The sequence below is a fragment of the Scatophagus argus genome, chromosome 8, assembly GCF_020382885.2.
Source record: "Scatophagus argus isolate fScaArg1 chromosome 8, fScaArg1.pri, whole genome shotgun sequence".
In the NCBI taxonomy this organism is placed as follows: Eukaryota; Metazoa; Chordata; class Actinopteri; family Scatophagidae; genus Scatophagus; species Scatophagus argus.
In genome coordinates this window covers 8,752,305-8,770,014 of record NC_058500.1, presented here as the reverse complement: position 1 = coordinate 8,770,014, position 17,710 = coordinate 8,752,305, and the positions used below count along the sequence as shown (strand labels likewise).

At 44.4% G+C, this 17,710-nt stretch overlaps 2 protein-coding genes across 5 annotated transcripts in view; both read left to right on the top strand.

Annotated features, from left to right (window-relative positions):
• tmcc1a (transmembrane and coiled-coil domain family 1a) overlaps positions 1-5,163 on the top strand; it is a 40,577-nt gene extending 35,414 nt beyond the window's left edge. For all 4 annotated transcript variants that reach the window (XM_046397399.1, XM_046397397.1, XM_046397401.1 and 1 more), the window contains 2 exons: positions 1,194-1,329; positions 2,831-5,163. In XM_046397399.1, the coding sequence (XP_046253355.1) occupies positions 1,194-1,329; positions 2,831-3,145 (451 nt within the window). In that variant the 3' untranslated portion in view covers positions 3,146-5,163. The remainder of the gene's footprint in view (positions 1-1,193; positions 1,330-2,830) is intronic.
• A 1,864-nt stretch (positions 5,164-7,027) lies between these two features.
• Positions 7,028-17,710, top strand: part of plxnd1 (plexin D1) — a 59,694-nt gene continuing 49,011 nt past the window's right edge. Inside the window, exons 1-4 of the mRNA XM_046397391.1 lie at positions 7,028-8,558; positions 10,429-10,605; positions 13,531-13,662; positions 14,483-14,583. Coding sequence (XP_046253347.1) covers positions 7,347-8,558; positions 10,429-10,605; positions 13,531-13,662; positions 14,483-14,583 — 1,622 coding nt within the window. The 5' untranslated portion in view covers positions 7,028-7,346. The remainder of the gene's footprint in view (positions 8,559-10,428; positions 10,606-13,530; positions 13,663-14,482; positions 14,584-17,710) is intronic.

The window sequence follows — 17,710 nt, the reverse complement described above, 5'->3', positions numbered from 1 at the left end:
CAGCTTTTGTTTTGGTCTGTCTGCGGGCAGTTGGCCTTAGAAAACACACTCGCATTCCTCCTGAATGTTCTGACAAGAGGGCAAAAAGATTAAGAGGACAGGACAAGGGCGAGGAAGGGAGATACAGCGAGAAACTTACATAGTGAAAGAAACATGAGCATTTTTCTCCCTAAAATGTCCATCGGAGTCCAGAGTGGTCTGTGTTTGTCCTCTAGGACCAAAATAATACAGAGCAGAGCAGAAGGAATACTCTTCAGCCTGCCTGCTGGGAATAATAATTTAGAAACTAATCATGTTGCTTAATAGCTCCTTACTTACTGAATCCATCCTTTGCAAAACAAAGAAACGCCTGAAATGAGACTTTCTTAACTAGAGCTGCAAGTAAGTTCTTTGCTAATGAATGTTGTGCTGAAATGATAAAATGATCAACATAAAAGTTTAAAAATTAATTACAAGTTAATGAAGGAGTTTAAGATAAAATGCAAGAAGTTCACTGGATCCAGCGTCTACAGTGTGAATACTGACAGTAAATTGTATATATTTGAGTTTGTTCGTTTTGAAGACATCACTTAAGGATTCTGAGAAAACATGATTTTTCTCTATTCCCCATCTATTGACATATTATGGACCAAGCCAAGAATATAATCTGGAAATGAATTGATAATTAATGTGACGTGTAATTACTGCCTTAGATGAAAAATGTCAAATGAAATGTCACATTAAAAATATAAAAGTCCAACATCCAGCTTGTTAAATCATATCCCATCACCCCTCATCATACACTGTATCATGTTTGTATTACCTACCTCAAATATTCAGAAAATGTCAGTTAAAAAGGAAACAAACCATGAGTTTGTTAAACATACACGGGACTATCTCCTGTCTATTCTTGTCCAGTGTTCTCCGTCCAATTGTATGTGCCTGCCAAAATAAACAGCAGTATAGATCTCTGTCCTCCTGCTGGGTAACTCCCATTGGCCGGTCTCATCTCGCTGACTCTCTCTGATTGGCCAGTTGGATCAGCAGATGAGTAAGCATGTCCTAATCTTGTCAGAGCGAGTCATCATTTCAGTCAGGTACCATGTGGTCAGATGCCTTCAGGGTCTGTGTCTAGTAATTCCTGCATGTGTTTCTTTCTCTAAGCTAATTATGCTCCAGACTCTCACATGTGTTTGCTTTGTTTGTGTGTTCAGGTGTGAGCGTCTGGAGGAGCAGCTGAACGACCTGACTGAACTTCACCAGAATGAGATCCTCAACCTCAAACAGGAGCTGGCCAGCATGGAGGAGAAGATCGCCTACCAGTCCTATGAGAGAGCCAGAGACACTCAGGTCTGTCTGCCAGGCTAACGTCCACAAGCACACCACCCATGTCAGAAATAAATTAACTTCGGCAAAAATCAGATTATTCAGAATGACATTTTCCTTTTCCTGCATTGTACTTAAAATTGGCTGTTTCACAGTGTGCAGTCTGTTGTACAAATGAATTGTCTGAAAAGGATGATAAGAAGTTTTAGAGGTTAAAGCAGTGTGTTCAATTAAATGGCCAATCCTGGTCCTCAATTCTGAGCAGTTCAGTCCGTGAAAGTCATTACAAAATAACTGATAACACACACAAGCACCTGCATGACAATCTATGTTGTCTTCTGACATTTCACTAAAGCAAATGACTTTTATATATTAACCGAAAATGTTTTAATGATTAATATTTGTGTTGATAAATAAAAAGAATTATATAAATAAACCAACAATATTTGAAATAATTAAGTGTTTTATTAGAATTCATCAAGATCATGAAATGTTATTTTGTCCTTTGTTTGTAGTAGTTGTTATTTTAGAATGCATTTGTCTACAGAAGTCTACTTTCAGAGGGATGCTTTTACTGTGTTAATGTCCCTTCATTACATTACTAATCCTGTGGGCCACCCTCACACTCTCAGTCTCTGAGCACACTCGGCAGCTGCTACAAGCTTTAGCCAAGAAGCTCCTGTTGGTGAAAGAAACAACAACCGAAATTCTGAACTCTTCTCAAAATAAGAGAGAAAAAAATACCACTTAACAGTGATAAATAGTTGAGTTTCGACCATTTATATTATGTTGCAAATGGCTGGTTTATTCCTTTCTAAATCTTTGCTTCGTTCTCTTTGTGTTTCTTATTTCATTTTGTAATTTTGAGTTCCACATTAAATGCAAGCGCTAAAGAGCTTCAATAAGATACTGACATATTGAGCAGTGACCAAATGTGGGCTATGCAGACCAGATGGTTTGGAGTCACTCTGAAGTGAAGTGAAAGTATGAAGTGGTCACACACCCTTCCACAGTTGAAGGCAATGATCTCATTGTGCATTGTTGACACTGTAAACAGGAAGATCAGTCAGAGAATCCAGCCTGTCCATCTACTTTTCTGTTTGTTCAAAAGATAAACATTTCTTTGTAAATGACATGCATTACTTGTGTCCTTTCCTGTTGTCTATGAGGGTTTAGGTTTGTGTGTTTTCATGTGTGTATGCCTGCATGAAGTGCATTTATAATGCAAGTTGCCCCTCGATTGCATTTCTTTTCCCCGGCAGCAGGGGGCAATGAAGGTCTAGGAGATATACACTCAATGGCCATTCCTGTAAAATTTAAAGCAGTCCAAAACTGCAGTTCAACCATAACTTCTGCCTTTACAGAGATAATAATTTCCACTGTCAGAAAGGTTTTTGTTTGACTTTATGTTTATTATTGTTGGTTAAACTTGTGTTAAACTAGTCATCTTGTAGATGTTTGCTTGAAGGAGGTGACAAAGTGATTTTGTTTTTTTTTTTGTCTTTCCTCTGTGTGTCCTCTGCAGGAAGCGTTGGAGGCGTGTCAGACCAGGATCTCTAAGATGGAGCTCCAGCAGCAGCAACAGCAGGTGGTCCAGTTGGAGGGGCTGGAAAATGCCACAGCCCGGACCCTCCTGGGAAAACTGATCAATGTGCTGCTGGCCCTTATGGCTGTCCTTCTGGTCTTTGTCTCAACTGTGGCCAACTGCGTGGTTCCCCTGATGAAGACACGCTCGCGCTCGCTCTCCACCCTCCTCCTCGTCCTCCTGCTGGCCTTCTTGTGGAGAAACTGGGACGCACTCTCGGGGTACACACACCGCGCTCTGCAGCCTCCAGGATGACCAGTTTGAAGCCAGCACGTGTTGTTTTGTTGACAGCAGGCAATGTAACTGTAGCTGCAACCAGGCAGGATGTATGAAGAATGTGATTGCCGTTAGCATGGCTGCATAGCCGGGTGCTGAAAACTCAGCTGAGCACATTCGAACGTGGCCTGGAATCGTCAAGGACAGGAAGAAAAAGAGCAAAGTTGAAAACAGTCATGATTGTCATTTAGAAAGAACAAGACTGTTTACACTTTTGAAACTGAACTGTTGTGTTGCTATCCCTCACAGAACACAACATCGTACTGTTTTTAATCTTTAGGGTTTAATCGATTATAATGTATTATTTCTAATAATATTATTTTTTATTTTAAACGTTATTTTATTCAGTACCATGTAGCATTACACTCCTCGCGCTCTACATAATGGGGAGTTTAGTCAGGAGACAGGCCAGAGTCCAGAAGGCCCAGTCTAATGGTAGAGTAATGCAAATGTCATAATGCGGTTGACTGCCTTTAGGAAGAAAACATGCATACACATAGCTGTGATTGGTAGATTTGAACCATGGCTGAAAACCTTCCTCCAGTTTCTATTTGCTGTGATGAAATTTATTTCGGATGGAACATTTTGAAGGACTGACCATGGCCTTTGAGTGTCATGATGAGTAGAGACTTTTTGTGCTTCCTTACCATTTCTAATAGAGACGATCACATGCGTTTACTTATTTCTTTTTTTCAGTCAAACAAAAAAAAAAAAAAAGAAAGAAACTGTTAAATATTGAAGATTACGAATGAAACATGAAGACAGAATGGGCCAGCTTTAGAGGGGAAAGCTTCAGTGGGTGGCTCACCATATAAACAGACCATAAACCCGCAGAGAACATCTGGTTATTGTTAAGCATCTGTCATATGTGCGACATGTAAACAATGCTGCATGTTTTCATTAAGGAAATTACATAAGAATCAGCTTTGCTTTGAACAGAAATGACAAAAGGCCACTGTCCAAGTAAAATCAATTTGCCACGATAATTGCCTCCCCCTGCCATATTTGATGAGATCAGGTTAGGAAAGAGAGACCATTGGTGCTTATCCAGCTCCATCTCAGTTGGAACAGGAATGCTGCTGCTTCATATCTACAGTGCAAGTCGTCTCCACTGCCGTGCCAGTCAGATGCACACTGCCCGTATGTGCTACTCTACTTTCCATCAGACTTTCTCCCCTCGTATTCTCTCTGTAGCCCTCCTTTTTCTTATGGTGTCATCACCTAGTGCCAAACTTTAGTCTACCTAAGGGATGCCTGATCACCAAACTGAGTGGAAGTAAAGGGGAGGTTGCTCACTTGGTCTTGTTTCTGTTCAGAAATGTGTTGCGTGAATGTCAAGGGTGTATCTTTTCTTGGAGACTTGGGAAAATCTATTAGAGAATTCACAACACTGAACTTCTGTACTTTCAGTCCCTGAGCACGGGTCCTTGGCTCAGTCTTTCTTTCTTTCTTTTTCATCTAGTTAAGGACGCGACAAGATGACCCAGCACATTAGTTCATATTATTTTGCATTTGAAGTAGAGACGCTGATTTCCTAACAGATAGTGAGCTCATCTGAACTGTACAGCTGCACTTTAGCACATGGGTAGATAACATATAGGTCAGGCTGAGGCTTGAGAAACCTTCGATAGAGACTTCAAAGGTTGTCACACTTGTCCTCAGTGTGATAAGAAGAGTTGACTCAGGTCAGGATCACTGTCATCCCCGTCTAAAGCTCAAACCCACGGAGAGGAATTTAGTTCATTTCTTGTCAAAACGTCGATAAACTTGATTCCTCTCAAGCCTAACATGCAATTTAAAATGGCAGTGAGTAGGTTTGGTTATCTATTTCGATTTTGCCATCATGGGTGCAGCAGACAATTGAAGAATGAGCTGACCTTTGACCTTTTCTTGACCTTGAAGTAACACCTATGATGTAGGGTTGTGTGTTAAACCACTCCAGTGCCTTCTGATGTCCTTTTCTAAGTGTGGAATAAATAAAGTGTATTCCTGACTTACCTATGAGCCATTACAATTTCTTAAAACTGACTTGTTTTAATTCATATCTGTGAGGGCTGTTATTGTTAGGTTGCATGTCTTCTTCTGGGGAATTCTTTTCTGCATGATGACCTGACCTGCACATTTTGTAGCCAGTCCCACTTCTTAAACGTCACCTCCTGCAGATTTGTCATCTAGCCACTAGATGGAGAGCCTTTACCTTGTATGTCCTTACTTGTCCAACACCTCCAATCCTCCTCCCCCTGTTCTTCCTCCTCTCCATAGTTTGTCTGAATGGTCTGCTAAGTGTGTGTGTGTGTCAAGGTGGGGGGGTCTGGATACAACGAGGTGTCACTCCTTATCAGGAAGGAAACAGGTTGGGTGGAAGGCTCCTTTAACGGCAGTCTTACTGCCAAAGAGTGGGCCGCCACTCAATATTTTCATTATAAACACAGGAGAGACCATGTCTCCCCCACTTAATTCTACTGTGTTCTCCCTCACACACAGTCTCGCACGCACACACACACACTCACTCACACACACAGAGCTTAATTCCGTCGAACGTCGTGTTTGATTGAGCAGCACCAAAGCGCGCACTCAGTTACACCTCGGCGCTGATATCTGATGCTGACAGCTCTGACCCATGCTGAGCCTTCGCCCCGCGAGACCGCGTGTACGCCTCCTCACTGCCTCACGCACGCGCAGTGTGGAGACTGTTGGTGGCTCACTCATTGTGCTGTGCAGTTGGAGGTCATTATGTTGCACTTTATCAGGGAGCTTTCCTCCTTTTCTACACCGCCAGATTTGATGCGCATGGCTGTGCGCCAAGGTACACACAGGGCGCACTTATCTGCCCTACTGAAAGCTGCAAGTGGTGACGGAGTCCACAGTAAATGGGCACAGGCGATTGCGCACGATTTAGCATCAACTTTAATTATTGCATGTATTCAGAGATAACACTTCTGCTCGCCTGCAAACTGATTTATGCAGTGTCTGACACATCCGTGATCGTTTCCCTACTAGGGATCAGTCATTTCTATTCAGAGATGTGAGCATATGCACACACCATCCAGAGACAAAAATGCTAACCATATTCGTGCATTCTGAGTGGGGGCGCATGTGTTGCGCTTGAATATTTATGAGCTAAAGCGCACAAGAAAGCTATGTTGGATAGATGTGAATGTCAAAAACCGGAAAGGTGTGCTGATGTGCCCATCTGGTAGCACTTTCACGGTGCTTACCGTGCCGTATGTGCCCAAAACGGAACCCTTCGGATCTGCAGAACTAATCTGAGAGCCGAGGGACTGGGGAGCACAGGAGGTGGGACGGTGACCCGTCATTAACCCCGAGATGAGCGGAACCGCACAGGGGCGGAGGTGCATCAAATGGCCCAACTTGAAAGGAACAGTTGATTGCCATTACAACTTCGTATGGCAGAATGGGCTCACCTTACAGCTTAAATAAGTTCATATTTAAAATTAATTTAGGTCTGATGCCAGACACGAGCCCGATTAGGCAAATATTTGATCTCGTAGTTGGATCATAACAGATTTCACACATTTCAGATGTAGCCTAGTCAAAATGGGAAAACGCATTAAGGACATGTTGGCTCTTATAATTTAGTGAGCGACATCTAATAATTGCACAATGATCAATCACAGCGGAGTGGCCTGACAGCGCGCTTTCACAGGAGGTGTTATTTCGGGGAGGCAGTGCCGCTCGGCACGGTTAATGATCTGACGCCTCTGTTCCCAGTAAAGCCCAAATCTTTCTCAGATTTGCACCTAATTATGCTATTCATTTTTTTTTCTATTCTTAAATCGGTCTAACTAACATAACAACTCCAAACAAGTTTGATCCCGTTTTTGCGGGCATGACATCGTCCAGAAACTGTGCATCAACAAATCAACCTGAACAATTTGTCTCTAACGTGCTATTGTTTGTAGATCACACAGTCCTCAACGAGCTATTGTGTCTCAGTACGCCTCAGGAGAGAGGCTGCTGAGCTGCACAGTGGGCAGAGGGACAGAGGAGGCAGCCTGAAAAGGAAGCACGACTCGCTTATCGCGTCATTCTGGGTTTAGGCGTTGAGCAGGAAACAGCCTTTCCTCTCGGATTGTCGCAGTAGGAACAAACACACAATTTTGTCTTTGCTCAATGCACCCCTCGGCACAGAACACGCGGAAGCCGGTCAGAAGGAAAAATGCCTCCTTCGATGGAGATAGCTGTTCTGCTCCTCGGCGTCCTGGCTTTGGAGACGCGCAGGAGTGCCAGCGCACTGCACATCCAACAGGCATTCGCGTCTCCAAATCAGACCAATAACTTTGTGGTGGACCCGGTGTCCAGAAGGGTCTACCTGGCCACTGTCAACACAGTCTACCAGCTAAACGGAACACTGGCCGTCGAGGTGGAAAAGAGGACCGGGCCGGTCGAGGACAACCTGTTGTGCCATGCGCCACAGCTGCCCCAGGCTCCGTGCGAGCATCCCAAATCCCTCACTGACAACTACAACAAGCTCCTGAAGCTGGACCGAGAGCAAGGGGTCGTGGTGGTGTGTGGGTCCGTATACCAAGGCTTCTGTGAGCTCCGAAAAATGGAGAATATTTCGGAGATAGCGGTGGAGTTTCCACCTCAGGGTGAGAAGACTGTTTTCCCCAGTATGCTCAACATAGCTGCCAACCACCCGAATGCATCCACCGTCGGGCTTATCTTCAAGAGCCACGGGGGAAACACTCGGCTTCTTGTCGGGGCGACTTACACAGGGGCGGGCACCCAGTTTTTCCCCAAGAACCACAGCAAGGAGGACCTTCGCTTTGAAAACACCCCGGAGATCGCCATCCGCTCCTTGAACATCAAGGATTTATCACGACTTTTCACCTATGACATTAACCCTTCAGAGGATAATGTATTCAAGATCAAACAAGAGGTCAAAAACAAAAACAAGCTGAACTTCGTCCTCGCCTTCATCCAGAAGACTTATTCATACATCGCCTTTAATAATGATGCGAAAACGGGTCACAAGGAGAGCCAGCCCAACAGTATCCTCGCCAGGATATGTCTGGATACCGAGAACCCCCGAAAACCCTCCGGGCCGGAGAGCAGAAAGCTCACCGAATCCTACATCCAGATGCCCCTACAGTGCGGATTTAACGGGAACATTTACAACCGGCTGCTGTCCGTTTACCCCGCGGAGATCCACACAGACGACGGGAGGAGCGCCGAGCCGTACCTGTTCGGAGTGTTTTCCAAGGGGGACAGAAAGTCTGCTCTGTGCGCTTTCAAGTTTAGGGACATTGAGGAGGAGATCCGACAAGGCCGCAGGAACTGCTCCAACTCTCCCAGCAGCGATGTTCAGGTGCTGGACAGCGTAATCCAGGGCTCCGGGGCAGCCTGCATTCAGAAGGGGAACCTGGTGGTAAGATTTCTTTTTCTGACCAATATAAAAAGATTTCATTTGAAAGGAGTTTAGATGAGTTCGATTCCACATGGGCAAAAAAACAGATAAATAAATAATAATAATACATTTAAGTAAGTAAGTAAGCCACTTGTTTCTGTGCTTTCCATGAACAAATGTCTGTCTCTTAATGGGGCAGAATAAGTGATAGCATTCACAAATGGAACAGCAGATAAATTATTCACCTCACTGCCAGTGTTTCCACTTCATTTAAAACAACTGAAGCAGTTTATTATTTCGTTTATTTTTTTGATTTCTTGTCTATACTGTCGATGTAAACCTCACTTGATTTAAAGCAGATAAATCCCCCATTGGACAAAGAGATGATAAAAATTGGGCTTTAATCTAATAATTGCTCTTTTCTCAATCGTCTCTACAAACCACACTTTTGTATACCATTTAGCCAATAAACGTATGATTTATGAAGGCTGTTGTTCTGACCCTCCAAAATAAGACAAACTCACTACTGATTGCTCATGATCTCTCTGACGGCTTTAGCATCTTTACTCACAGCGGTTGTCCTCTTTGGCCCCGAGGCTCATGACTTGGAGAGAGGATCTTCCCTGTCATGAGCAGAGGTCACGATAGCTGAAAGGATGCTCCAGAGCTACACTGGGGGTTATGGGAAGGGTGAGATTCCCCTCACAGCCAGCAGCTCCCTGCCTGCCTTCTCAAACGTGGGGAGAGGAAGGGGTCAATAGTTTTATAGTTTAACCTCAGACTCAGTCGGTTTTCATTGACTGTGTCCTGCTAACTATAACTCAGCTGCAAATTTAGCACAATGTTAGTAAATGAACGCTGGCTTTGTCATAAAAGCATGGTCAGATATTATCTTGGGTTTTCAACGGCACTCGCATGCCAAACTAAATATTTGCCCTTAAGGAAACTTTATCATTGCAATACTCTGTTTGCCCCCCTGTGTTTTCCCTCTGCGTTGATGGTGCCTCTTAATAAAATCAGTGGACGCTTTGCACAGTTTCACAGGAATGCAGTGAAATTCCAGCTTTTCATTGTGTTGGTTTTGACTGACAGAGCCGAGGTCAAAGCAGGGCTGTCCCTCGATCGCTGTGCTGTCGGGTCACAAAGTTGCCCTCGTCACTGGCACTGCCTCGTCGGCCGTGGCCCCGGGGCCACTCCTCCCGTGACCAGTTTTCTGAATACTACTTCAACTGGCTCACAGGCCTTCCTTAGACAGACAACCGCTCAGTTCAAAGTAGCTCCGCGTGGGCTTTCTCCTTCGCTGCAATACAACCACACAGAATGAAGTTAGCCTTTCTCAAGTTTTACATTTGTGCTACCATGGCCGCTGATATGTGATCTTTTTTGTAGTCGACAGTCTGAAGGCCAGCACAGAGAGAAAGCCAGACACAATTTACGATAAGAGAGACAAGGCCGCGAGCAGAAGGGCCCGTGGGAAACGACTCTACAAATATCCAGTGTGCTTAATTCCTTTTTTTCTTTTTCTTCTTTTTTTTTTTTTGCCTCTGCATGCTCTAAAATATTCAGAGAACTCCCAATAGATCCTGGTGCTCATACAAGCGTGGCACTAATGTTTTATCCTTGCCTGCTGAGGATTTGACAAAAGCCAAGTCTTATGAGTGTTGAAGACCCTTGTAAGGCTCTTTCAAGTATTCACTGGGATATCTAAAAAGTGATTTAGAAGAATGAGCTGTGATAGCTGCTATCAGCTTGTTTTCCACTTCGCTTTCATCATATGGCGCTCTTTTTTCCCTCTGTTCTCTCCTGTTTCCTGATCTGTACGTTGTGCTTCCATATGAGAGCTGATGAGCCCTGATTTCTCTCTCTCGCTCTCATTTTGTCTTTGTTTTAGTTGCAGCCCGAGCAGCTGGATTGCGGTGCAGCCCACCTACAGCACCCTCTGGCTCTGCGGAGGCCTCTGAGGGCCATTCCTCTGGTCGAATACCCGGGTCTCAGTTCAGTTTCTGTGGACTCCGTACACAACCACACTGTGGTTTTTCTGGGAACCAGTAATGGACGACTTCGTAAGGTGAGACACATATGACTATCAGCACACACTCACACATGCGTCTTTCTAAACTAACATAACCTCAGGTCAAAACACAGCAGATACCGAATGTAGTTAAATATGTTTGATGTACTGGAGCCCTTAAGCTTGGAAAAAAAATGCAACAGTTAAGTCATCGCTGCTCTGATGTGGCTGGTGAGTCTGTCAATAAACCAAACTTAGTTGTGTGATGAAACACTCAAGCAGGAATGTCTGCTTTCATCTTATAGGTTCTCAGCACTGTCACTCCCTCAACCCCCTCGCTCCATTCATCCGCGACCCATCACGGCCCATTAGGTAGTCCTAATCACGTGCCCTAATGTTCCTCAGACCTGGTTATTGTCTGAGAGATCACCAGAAGGCCATTTAACGAGATCGGTTGATGACATATGACTCAGTCGCCGTGAGTTGGCCTGCATCCTCAGCCTTAGAACATCTGCAGAGAGGTCCAGCTTGTGAAAACCTTTTCCCAACCAATTAAAAGCATTCCTTAATTCTGTCTCAGCCACATTCCTAGTCACCCCTGACTGGGCTTGCTAAGCAGCAGCCTGCCTGCAAGCACCACAGGCTGCTTCTCAGCTGTGTGCGGAGACAACATAAACTGACTCTGAAAGCTTTCTGACCCTATTGTTTTGCATTAGGCTGGAACCTTTTACAACATTAAAACCATTCTGCTGGAGGGGTGTTTCATTTTGGGCCCAATAAAAGAGCTCCTTGTTTTTCTCCCCAGATGAAGGCACTGATTTTGCCCCAGCTGAGCATGCAGTAATTGTTTTTGGATGGCTTATGCCGGATGCACAGCATTGGTTGGGATGGTGTAAGCGACTGTGTATATGATTGTGTGTGAGTATGTCTGTTTGCTTTAATTGCAGGTTTGACGTTGTTTTTAGGTGTTTGACTTTGTCAGTAAGCCAGTGCGAGTGGTCTGGTGATTTCATGTGTTTACTCAGATGAATGCATGTACCCTGTGATTATGTGGTACATGTGTGTTCTCTCTTAACCTTGTTATACAGAGAGCATAGTATTTCTGTGACCTTGGGCAGCAAAATGCTCCATGCTTTTTAGCTTTACGTGTCTTTTATTGTTTGTGTATGTATCTGCATGTGGCATCATCTGTGTGTGCGTGTGTGCCCTGAGGACAGAGCTGTTACAGAGGTTAATGGTGCTGTTAGTGTGTGTAATGTGATTCTGACTGCGAGTTTGGCTCAGACTAAACACAGGGGAATGGTGGTTGAGATTAAGTTAGGCCTCTTTTACTGTCTTCGAGAGAGCCCTCAGTGAAGTAATTTGTAATTACATGCATTTTTTTAATGAAGTCTCTCCCTCCCCATTACAGCTGACTTCCATTTTCTGCCTCTCGCAGTGTCCACCTTTATCTCACTCACTCTCGTCCAATTTTACTCCCTCGCTGAGTCCGTCCCTTCACTTCTCGGTTCATCGCGTCATTGTGTGTCCTTTCTCCGTTGCTCTCTTACTCCATCTCAGATATAAAAGGCGCTTTGATTCATTTCGCAAGCAAACAGACTTTATCTCTTTTCCGCTAGTGTTCTGTCCCGCCTCCATCTGTCTTTATTCTGTAACATTTACACTCAGGTACACATCTAAACAGCACACACACACACGTAGTGACTGAGCGCGCAGCACAGCAGCTGAGCACTCCTTGGTTGAATAGGGTCTTTCATCTGCAGGCAGATAGACAGAGAATAGAGTCAGAGCGACCTGCCAGTACAGCAGGTGTTTTGTTGCCTGACCTGGTGGCGCACTGTGCCACAGCTCCCCTCATTCCTCCTCCTTCCTGCTCCTATTCTGCTCACTGTCCAGGTGTGTGGGCTGCTGTTTACTCACTCCTCACTGTGTCACTCTGCGTGTGTGTTTGTAGTCGCTGGGGTGTGGGGTGAAGACATAGCACAGCTGCTTACTATCTCCAAGGCAGAAGAAGTGTGCATGTGTGTGTGTGTAGAAGGGTGGGTGGTGTTATAAAAACGACAGTGATATTTGGAGGATGACATAATGCCTCACATCACAGGTTAAGCCAATGGTTTACCAAGCTTCTGTGTGCTCTGGTTCAACATTAACCTGCTCATCTCAGTGGGTGGTGATGGTTTTATATGTGTGTGTGTGTGTGTGTGTGTATGTATGAGAGGATGTTTGTGCTTTCAGCAAATGGAGAAGTGACACAGCCCGTGCTTGTCACCAGATGTCGGTCAGTTTGCCAGTTCCTAAGGACAGCAAGATGTCTCCATTGACGAGAGACCCGACAAATCACAGAAATAAGAGCTTTCACTGTCTGCGTGACAGGAAGTCTCACTCAGCTCAGTTTGTTTTTCTATGCAGTTTTGTGTGCGTGTGTGTGTGTGTGTGTGTACGTGAGAACATGTCATCCGTTTTATTATCTTGAGCTGCAGGAAGGCCAGTGTGTAGATAAATCACCGCTCGGCGAAATAAGATTAGGCACACCACTTGAACAAAGGGCCTGTGAAAATATATTTGAGGAACATGGATAAATATTTTGAATTAAAACATAGGAACATTGAAAAAAATCAGCCAATTTTTGGTTATACATTCATTTCATACAAGCAAATTTAGAAAGTTATCTTTTATATCTCAGGCTATTCACAAGAACCAAAGCTTCCACGTAAAAGAATTAATTTATCGTGCTGAAACACCGTAGTGCTAAGTTAGCTCAAAGTTTTAGGGGTGATCATGGCGTGGTGAGAATCCCCAGCCAAATACAGATGGAGGAAGGAAATAAAAAAGCTGCTTCTTCTGAGCTGTGTGAACCAAACTGTTACTCGGCTGACCTTCCCCACATGAATTAACTTTGAGGAAATATCTATTGCACCATACTCCACTTGCTGCAGCCCTGCAGTCTAACTTGTGTCGTCTGCTCTGATGTCTTTTGCACAGCTGACCCTCTCGGCGAACATGACCTTGGCCAATCAGTGGACACTGAAGCTGCGATCCAATGAAGCGGTCCACCATGTCATGACCTTCGACCCCAACGACAGCAACTACCTTTATCTCATGACCTCTCACCATGTAAGAATGTGACTGCAGGCACTGACTCCAGTCTCACGGTGTCTGTGGATTCTCCTCAGCTCTGTCACTGATTTATTAATGTCAGCGTGGGGAAGAATCATAATAGCAACAATCAAACCTCATTTGACATTCTGAGATTCCCCCTCACTTCAGTTTAGCTGAGCACACACATATTTGTTGCCACGTGTACAGACCTTCAATAGGTATTGGTGATGTTTCGCAACATTTGTGCTCATGACAGGATGTGGCTGCAGCTCCAGGAATTCAGCCTTACAGAGCAAATGCGGATGGTGATGTTAGTGTGATAGTTTTTAGGTCATAAGAGATGGCCTCTCTTGTGGGAGCAACTATAATTGGAGTATAGTTTATAAAGAAGAAGAATTTTTTTAAGAAGAATCAACTTTTATTGGCAGTATATATTTATTTTTACATACACACATACTGAATTTTACTACTGCATTTGTCCCATCCTTAGTTGAACACACACATGCAACATCCGGCAAATTACATGCAGTGAAACACACACAGGAGCAGTGGGCAGCATCAAGCGCCTGGGGAGCATATTGGGGGGTTAAGTGCCTTGCTCAAGGGCACATCAGCCGACTAATGAAGGGGTGGGGGCATTTTATCGCATTAATTACTCCACCACACCCAAAATTTTTCCTGCCCGTCTGGTGGGGGAATCGAACCGGTGACCCTCCGATCACAAGCTGCTTCTCCAACCTCTAGGCCACGGCTGCCCATAACACATATGTTATTAAATGTTCGTAAATTGCTTATAAATGATGTTTAAAATGCTGTCCTGTGCCGTAATGCGCAGATGCTCAGGGTGAAAGTGGCCGAATGTGACCAGTGGACGAGCTGCGGCGACTGTTTGGGAGCAGGCGACGCCCACTGTGGCTGGTGCACTCTGGAGAATCGGTAAGAAACATTTTCCTTTCGCCCCTCTGTCTGCTCCTCGATCCTCCCTCTAGGAAGTTAAATGTCTTCTGTCTTCAGACTTGTTCCCTGTCCCTCTCAGTGTTCTCTTCTGCCGCCACAAAAATCACATGATTCAATCAAGGTATCGTATGCTTTGCTGTCATGCTTACGCCACATGCTTTTTTGACGAAAGCAATAAAAGATCAGATTGATGCCATAATAAAATCATATCAGTTTGTCCTTTTGATGCTTTTCGCATTTCTGTGAATAAAACCCGAAACTCGTTTGCTGATTTTCACCATCCTCGCTCTCCATTTCAAAATGACACCCAGATGAATGAGCCTTGGCAATAACAGAGTGTGTTTTTGGGTTGGAAGTCTGTTTTTGGATTGAGCGGAATTGATTTGCTTTTCATTAGGCCTCAGACTGGGGAGCAACATCATTGTTCAGAGCGGTCCCCTTGTTCTTTGGTAGATTTTTTTTTTTTTAGGAGGGAATGACACACTGGGAGCGCCCAGCGAGGAGTGACTTGGCTGAAGTGCCACTGTGAGCGAACAGCAGTACACTGTGATTAATGTGGCTCTGTCAGGACTGGCTCTCTGGCTCTGCGCTCACTGGCTTTCAGGGAGAATATGTGTGGTGTCGAGCTGTGTTTGTTTGTAAGTGTGTGTGTGCGAGTGGGTTGGTTGCTTGGTGATTAAAGCAGATCAGACGAGATAGTGAATTTTGTGATGATCTGAACTGCAGCTCTGGAGGCTCTCGCATTGCCAGGGGCCATTCAGAGCTGGAAGAGTGGAACTGATGAGAGTTGTGCGTTTGTGTGTCTGTGTGTGTGTGCGTGTGTGTGGTCAGACTGTCTCGCTGTCATCTCCCTGTCTCCTCTACTTATTTATCTATCTGTCGTCTCTTTATCCCAGTGCCTTTCTCGCTTCACTGCATTTTTTTTTTACCCTCGTGATTCCCTCTCTGTCTCCGACTTCGAAGCTTCGGCTTTTTTCCCCCTCCTTCCTTACCCTCTTATTTTCCAGAAGCTTTGAGAATTTAGCCATCCCTCTATCAACCTTCCTCTCTGTCTTACTAGTCCTTGTCTCCTGGTCTCCTCCTCCCCCCAGTGCCCTTGTCCTCCTCTCTATCCCTCTACAAAGGAGCGTTGATTGTGATGATGGTGGTGGGAGGGAGAGCGCACACTGGTTCTTTTGACAGGGAAATGTCAAAGTGTGTAAGCCTGTGTGTAAGTGTCAGCACGAGTGTGTGTTGCTGTCTGGCTCTCAGAGGCCAGGGAGCTGATGTCATGAGTGTGTGTGTGCGTGTGTGTGTGTGTGTGTGTGTGCGCTTGATGCACAGTTTGGCCAGTCATGCCAGCCACTGGGCTGGCGCTGTGGCCTCAGAGCCCGGGGGATCAGGGGGCTGATGTGTGGGGGTGGATCGTCTCCTCCATCACCTCGCTGTCTGATACTACTACAGACACTTGAGAAGAGAGAGAGAGAGAGAGGAAATAAAAGACCACTAGAGAACTATCTCGCCATCTATGAAGCCACCACTGTCTCTGTGGGTGTCTGTTTGATTTTATGCATGGCTCTGACGTCTCTCAGCAAGTCTGCATGTGAGGCAAGCCTGAAAACATGTCTGTTCGTTTGTTGGGAGTGGGCATTGTTGGAAAAGAGAGAGAGCTAGATTCTCTGCCAGAGATAAAGCTTAGTCCTTGATCATGCTTTTCATGTTGTAGCTGGTTTAATCTGCCACATGTCACAAGAAAGCACTTAAATATCTTTATTTGAATCAAATTATGCATCATGTGCTGTCTCTGCTATTCACAAATTATCATGCTTATCTGCATGTGCTTGTCTGAGAGTGACTATGTGTGTGTGTGTGTGTCTGTGTGTTTGTGTATGTCTGTGTGTGTCTGTGTGTGTGTGTGATTCCGTGCCTGCGCTTGCAGTTAGAGGCTCATATGTTCTCCTGCTGTTTCACAGTCTCACTGGCTTCCCACTTCATCTGACATACAGACAGGTGATGAGTTTTCTCAGGTCATATTTTAGCTGCATATGCTGACTGTTTATTTTAAGGAGCTGTTTTAAAAGCTTTTAAAGTCAGCGTGCTGTCATGAGGCAGGCCAGGAATAAATGGTAAAGTGAGTGTGTATCCGTGCGTTTAGTGTATGTTTATTGTATGTATATGAGTTGTCGCTGCCTTTTAGAGAAGACTAAAGCGCTTTGAATTTTATCTCTCACTGCTGCACTCAATCAAATTGTTGTTTGAATTAAGCAGGCGTATTACGGATGCATTTTAAGGAAGAATAGAAAAAAAAACAGAAAGGAAAAGATATCAACATGTGATTTGGTGAGATTACTGGCCAGCCTTATCAGCAGTTTCTTGCTTTTTTTTTCATCTGACACTGCGTGCCTGTTTCTTTGAGATTGTTACATTATATTTCTGAGATGCTCGCCTCAGTTCATACCACATGGCATCTATGGGATATGTAGTACTTAAAGATAAAATCTGGAATTTACTTGATAATGTAAATATGTTCTTCTAGACAGAAAACAAGGAGGACTCTTTTGACCCATTGCAGCCCAAGAGGACATTTAATTTCAAAATTCTTGTGTCATAAACATTTCTGATTATAGATTCTCTGATAGGGCTAGAATATGGAAAATAATTAATAGGGTTAGAGCGTCTGAAGCAAAACAGTCAAAAACAGTCAAGTACAAAATGTTATGTCTGTGTTGTGTTTTACTCTTTGGTAAGACACATGATATAGACAAAAGTATTTGGACAGAGTTGAGAGTAGAGTTGCTCCCCCACCCCAAAATGTCTTGGTATGCTGAAGCATTAAAATTTCCCTTCAGTGGAAGTCAGGGACCGAACCCAACACCTGAAAAACAGCCCCATCCCTATACTTTTGTCTATATTGTGTATGTACTGATTTAAGTCATGACTTTGCTAATATTATACTATTTTTTTTTCTTTAGTAAAGCACAGTTTTCAGAGGGTCAGCATGTCTATGGTAATTGAACAAAAATGGAACAAGAGATAAGAGTCACAGCTAGCAGCTGAGCGAGGCTGCACGCAGATGCAGCTACATGCTAACATTCTCACACTGGTAATACTGACATGCATTATGTTT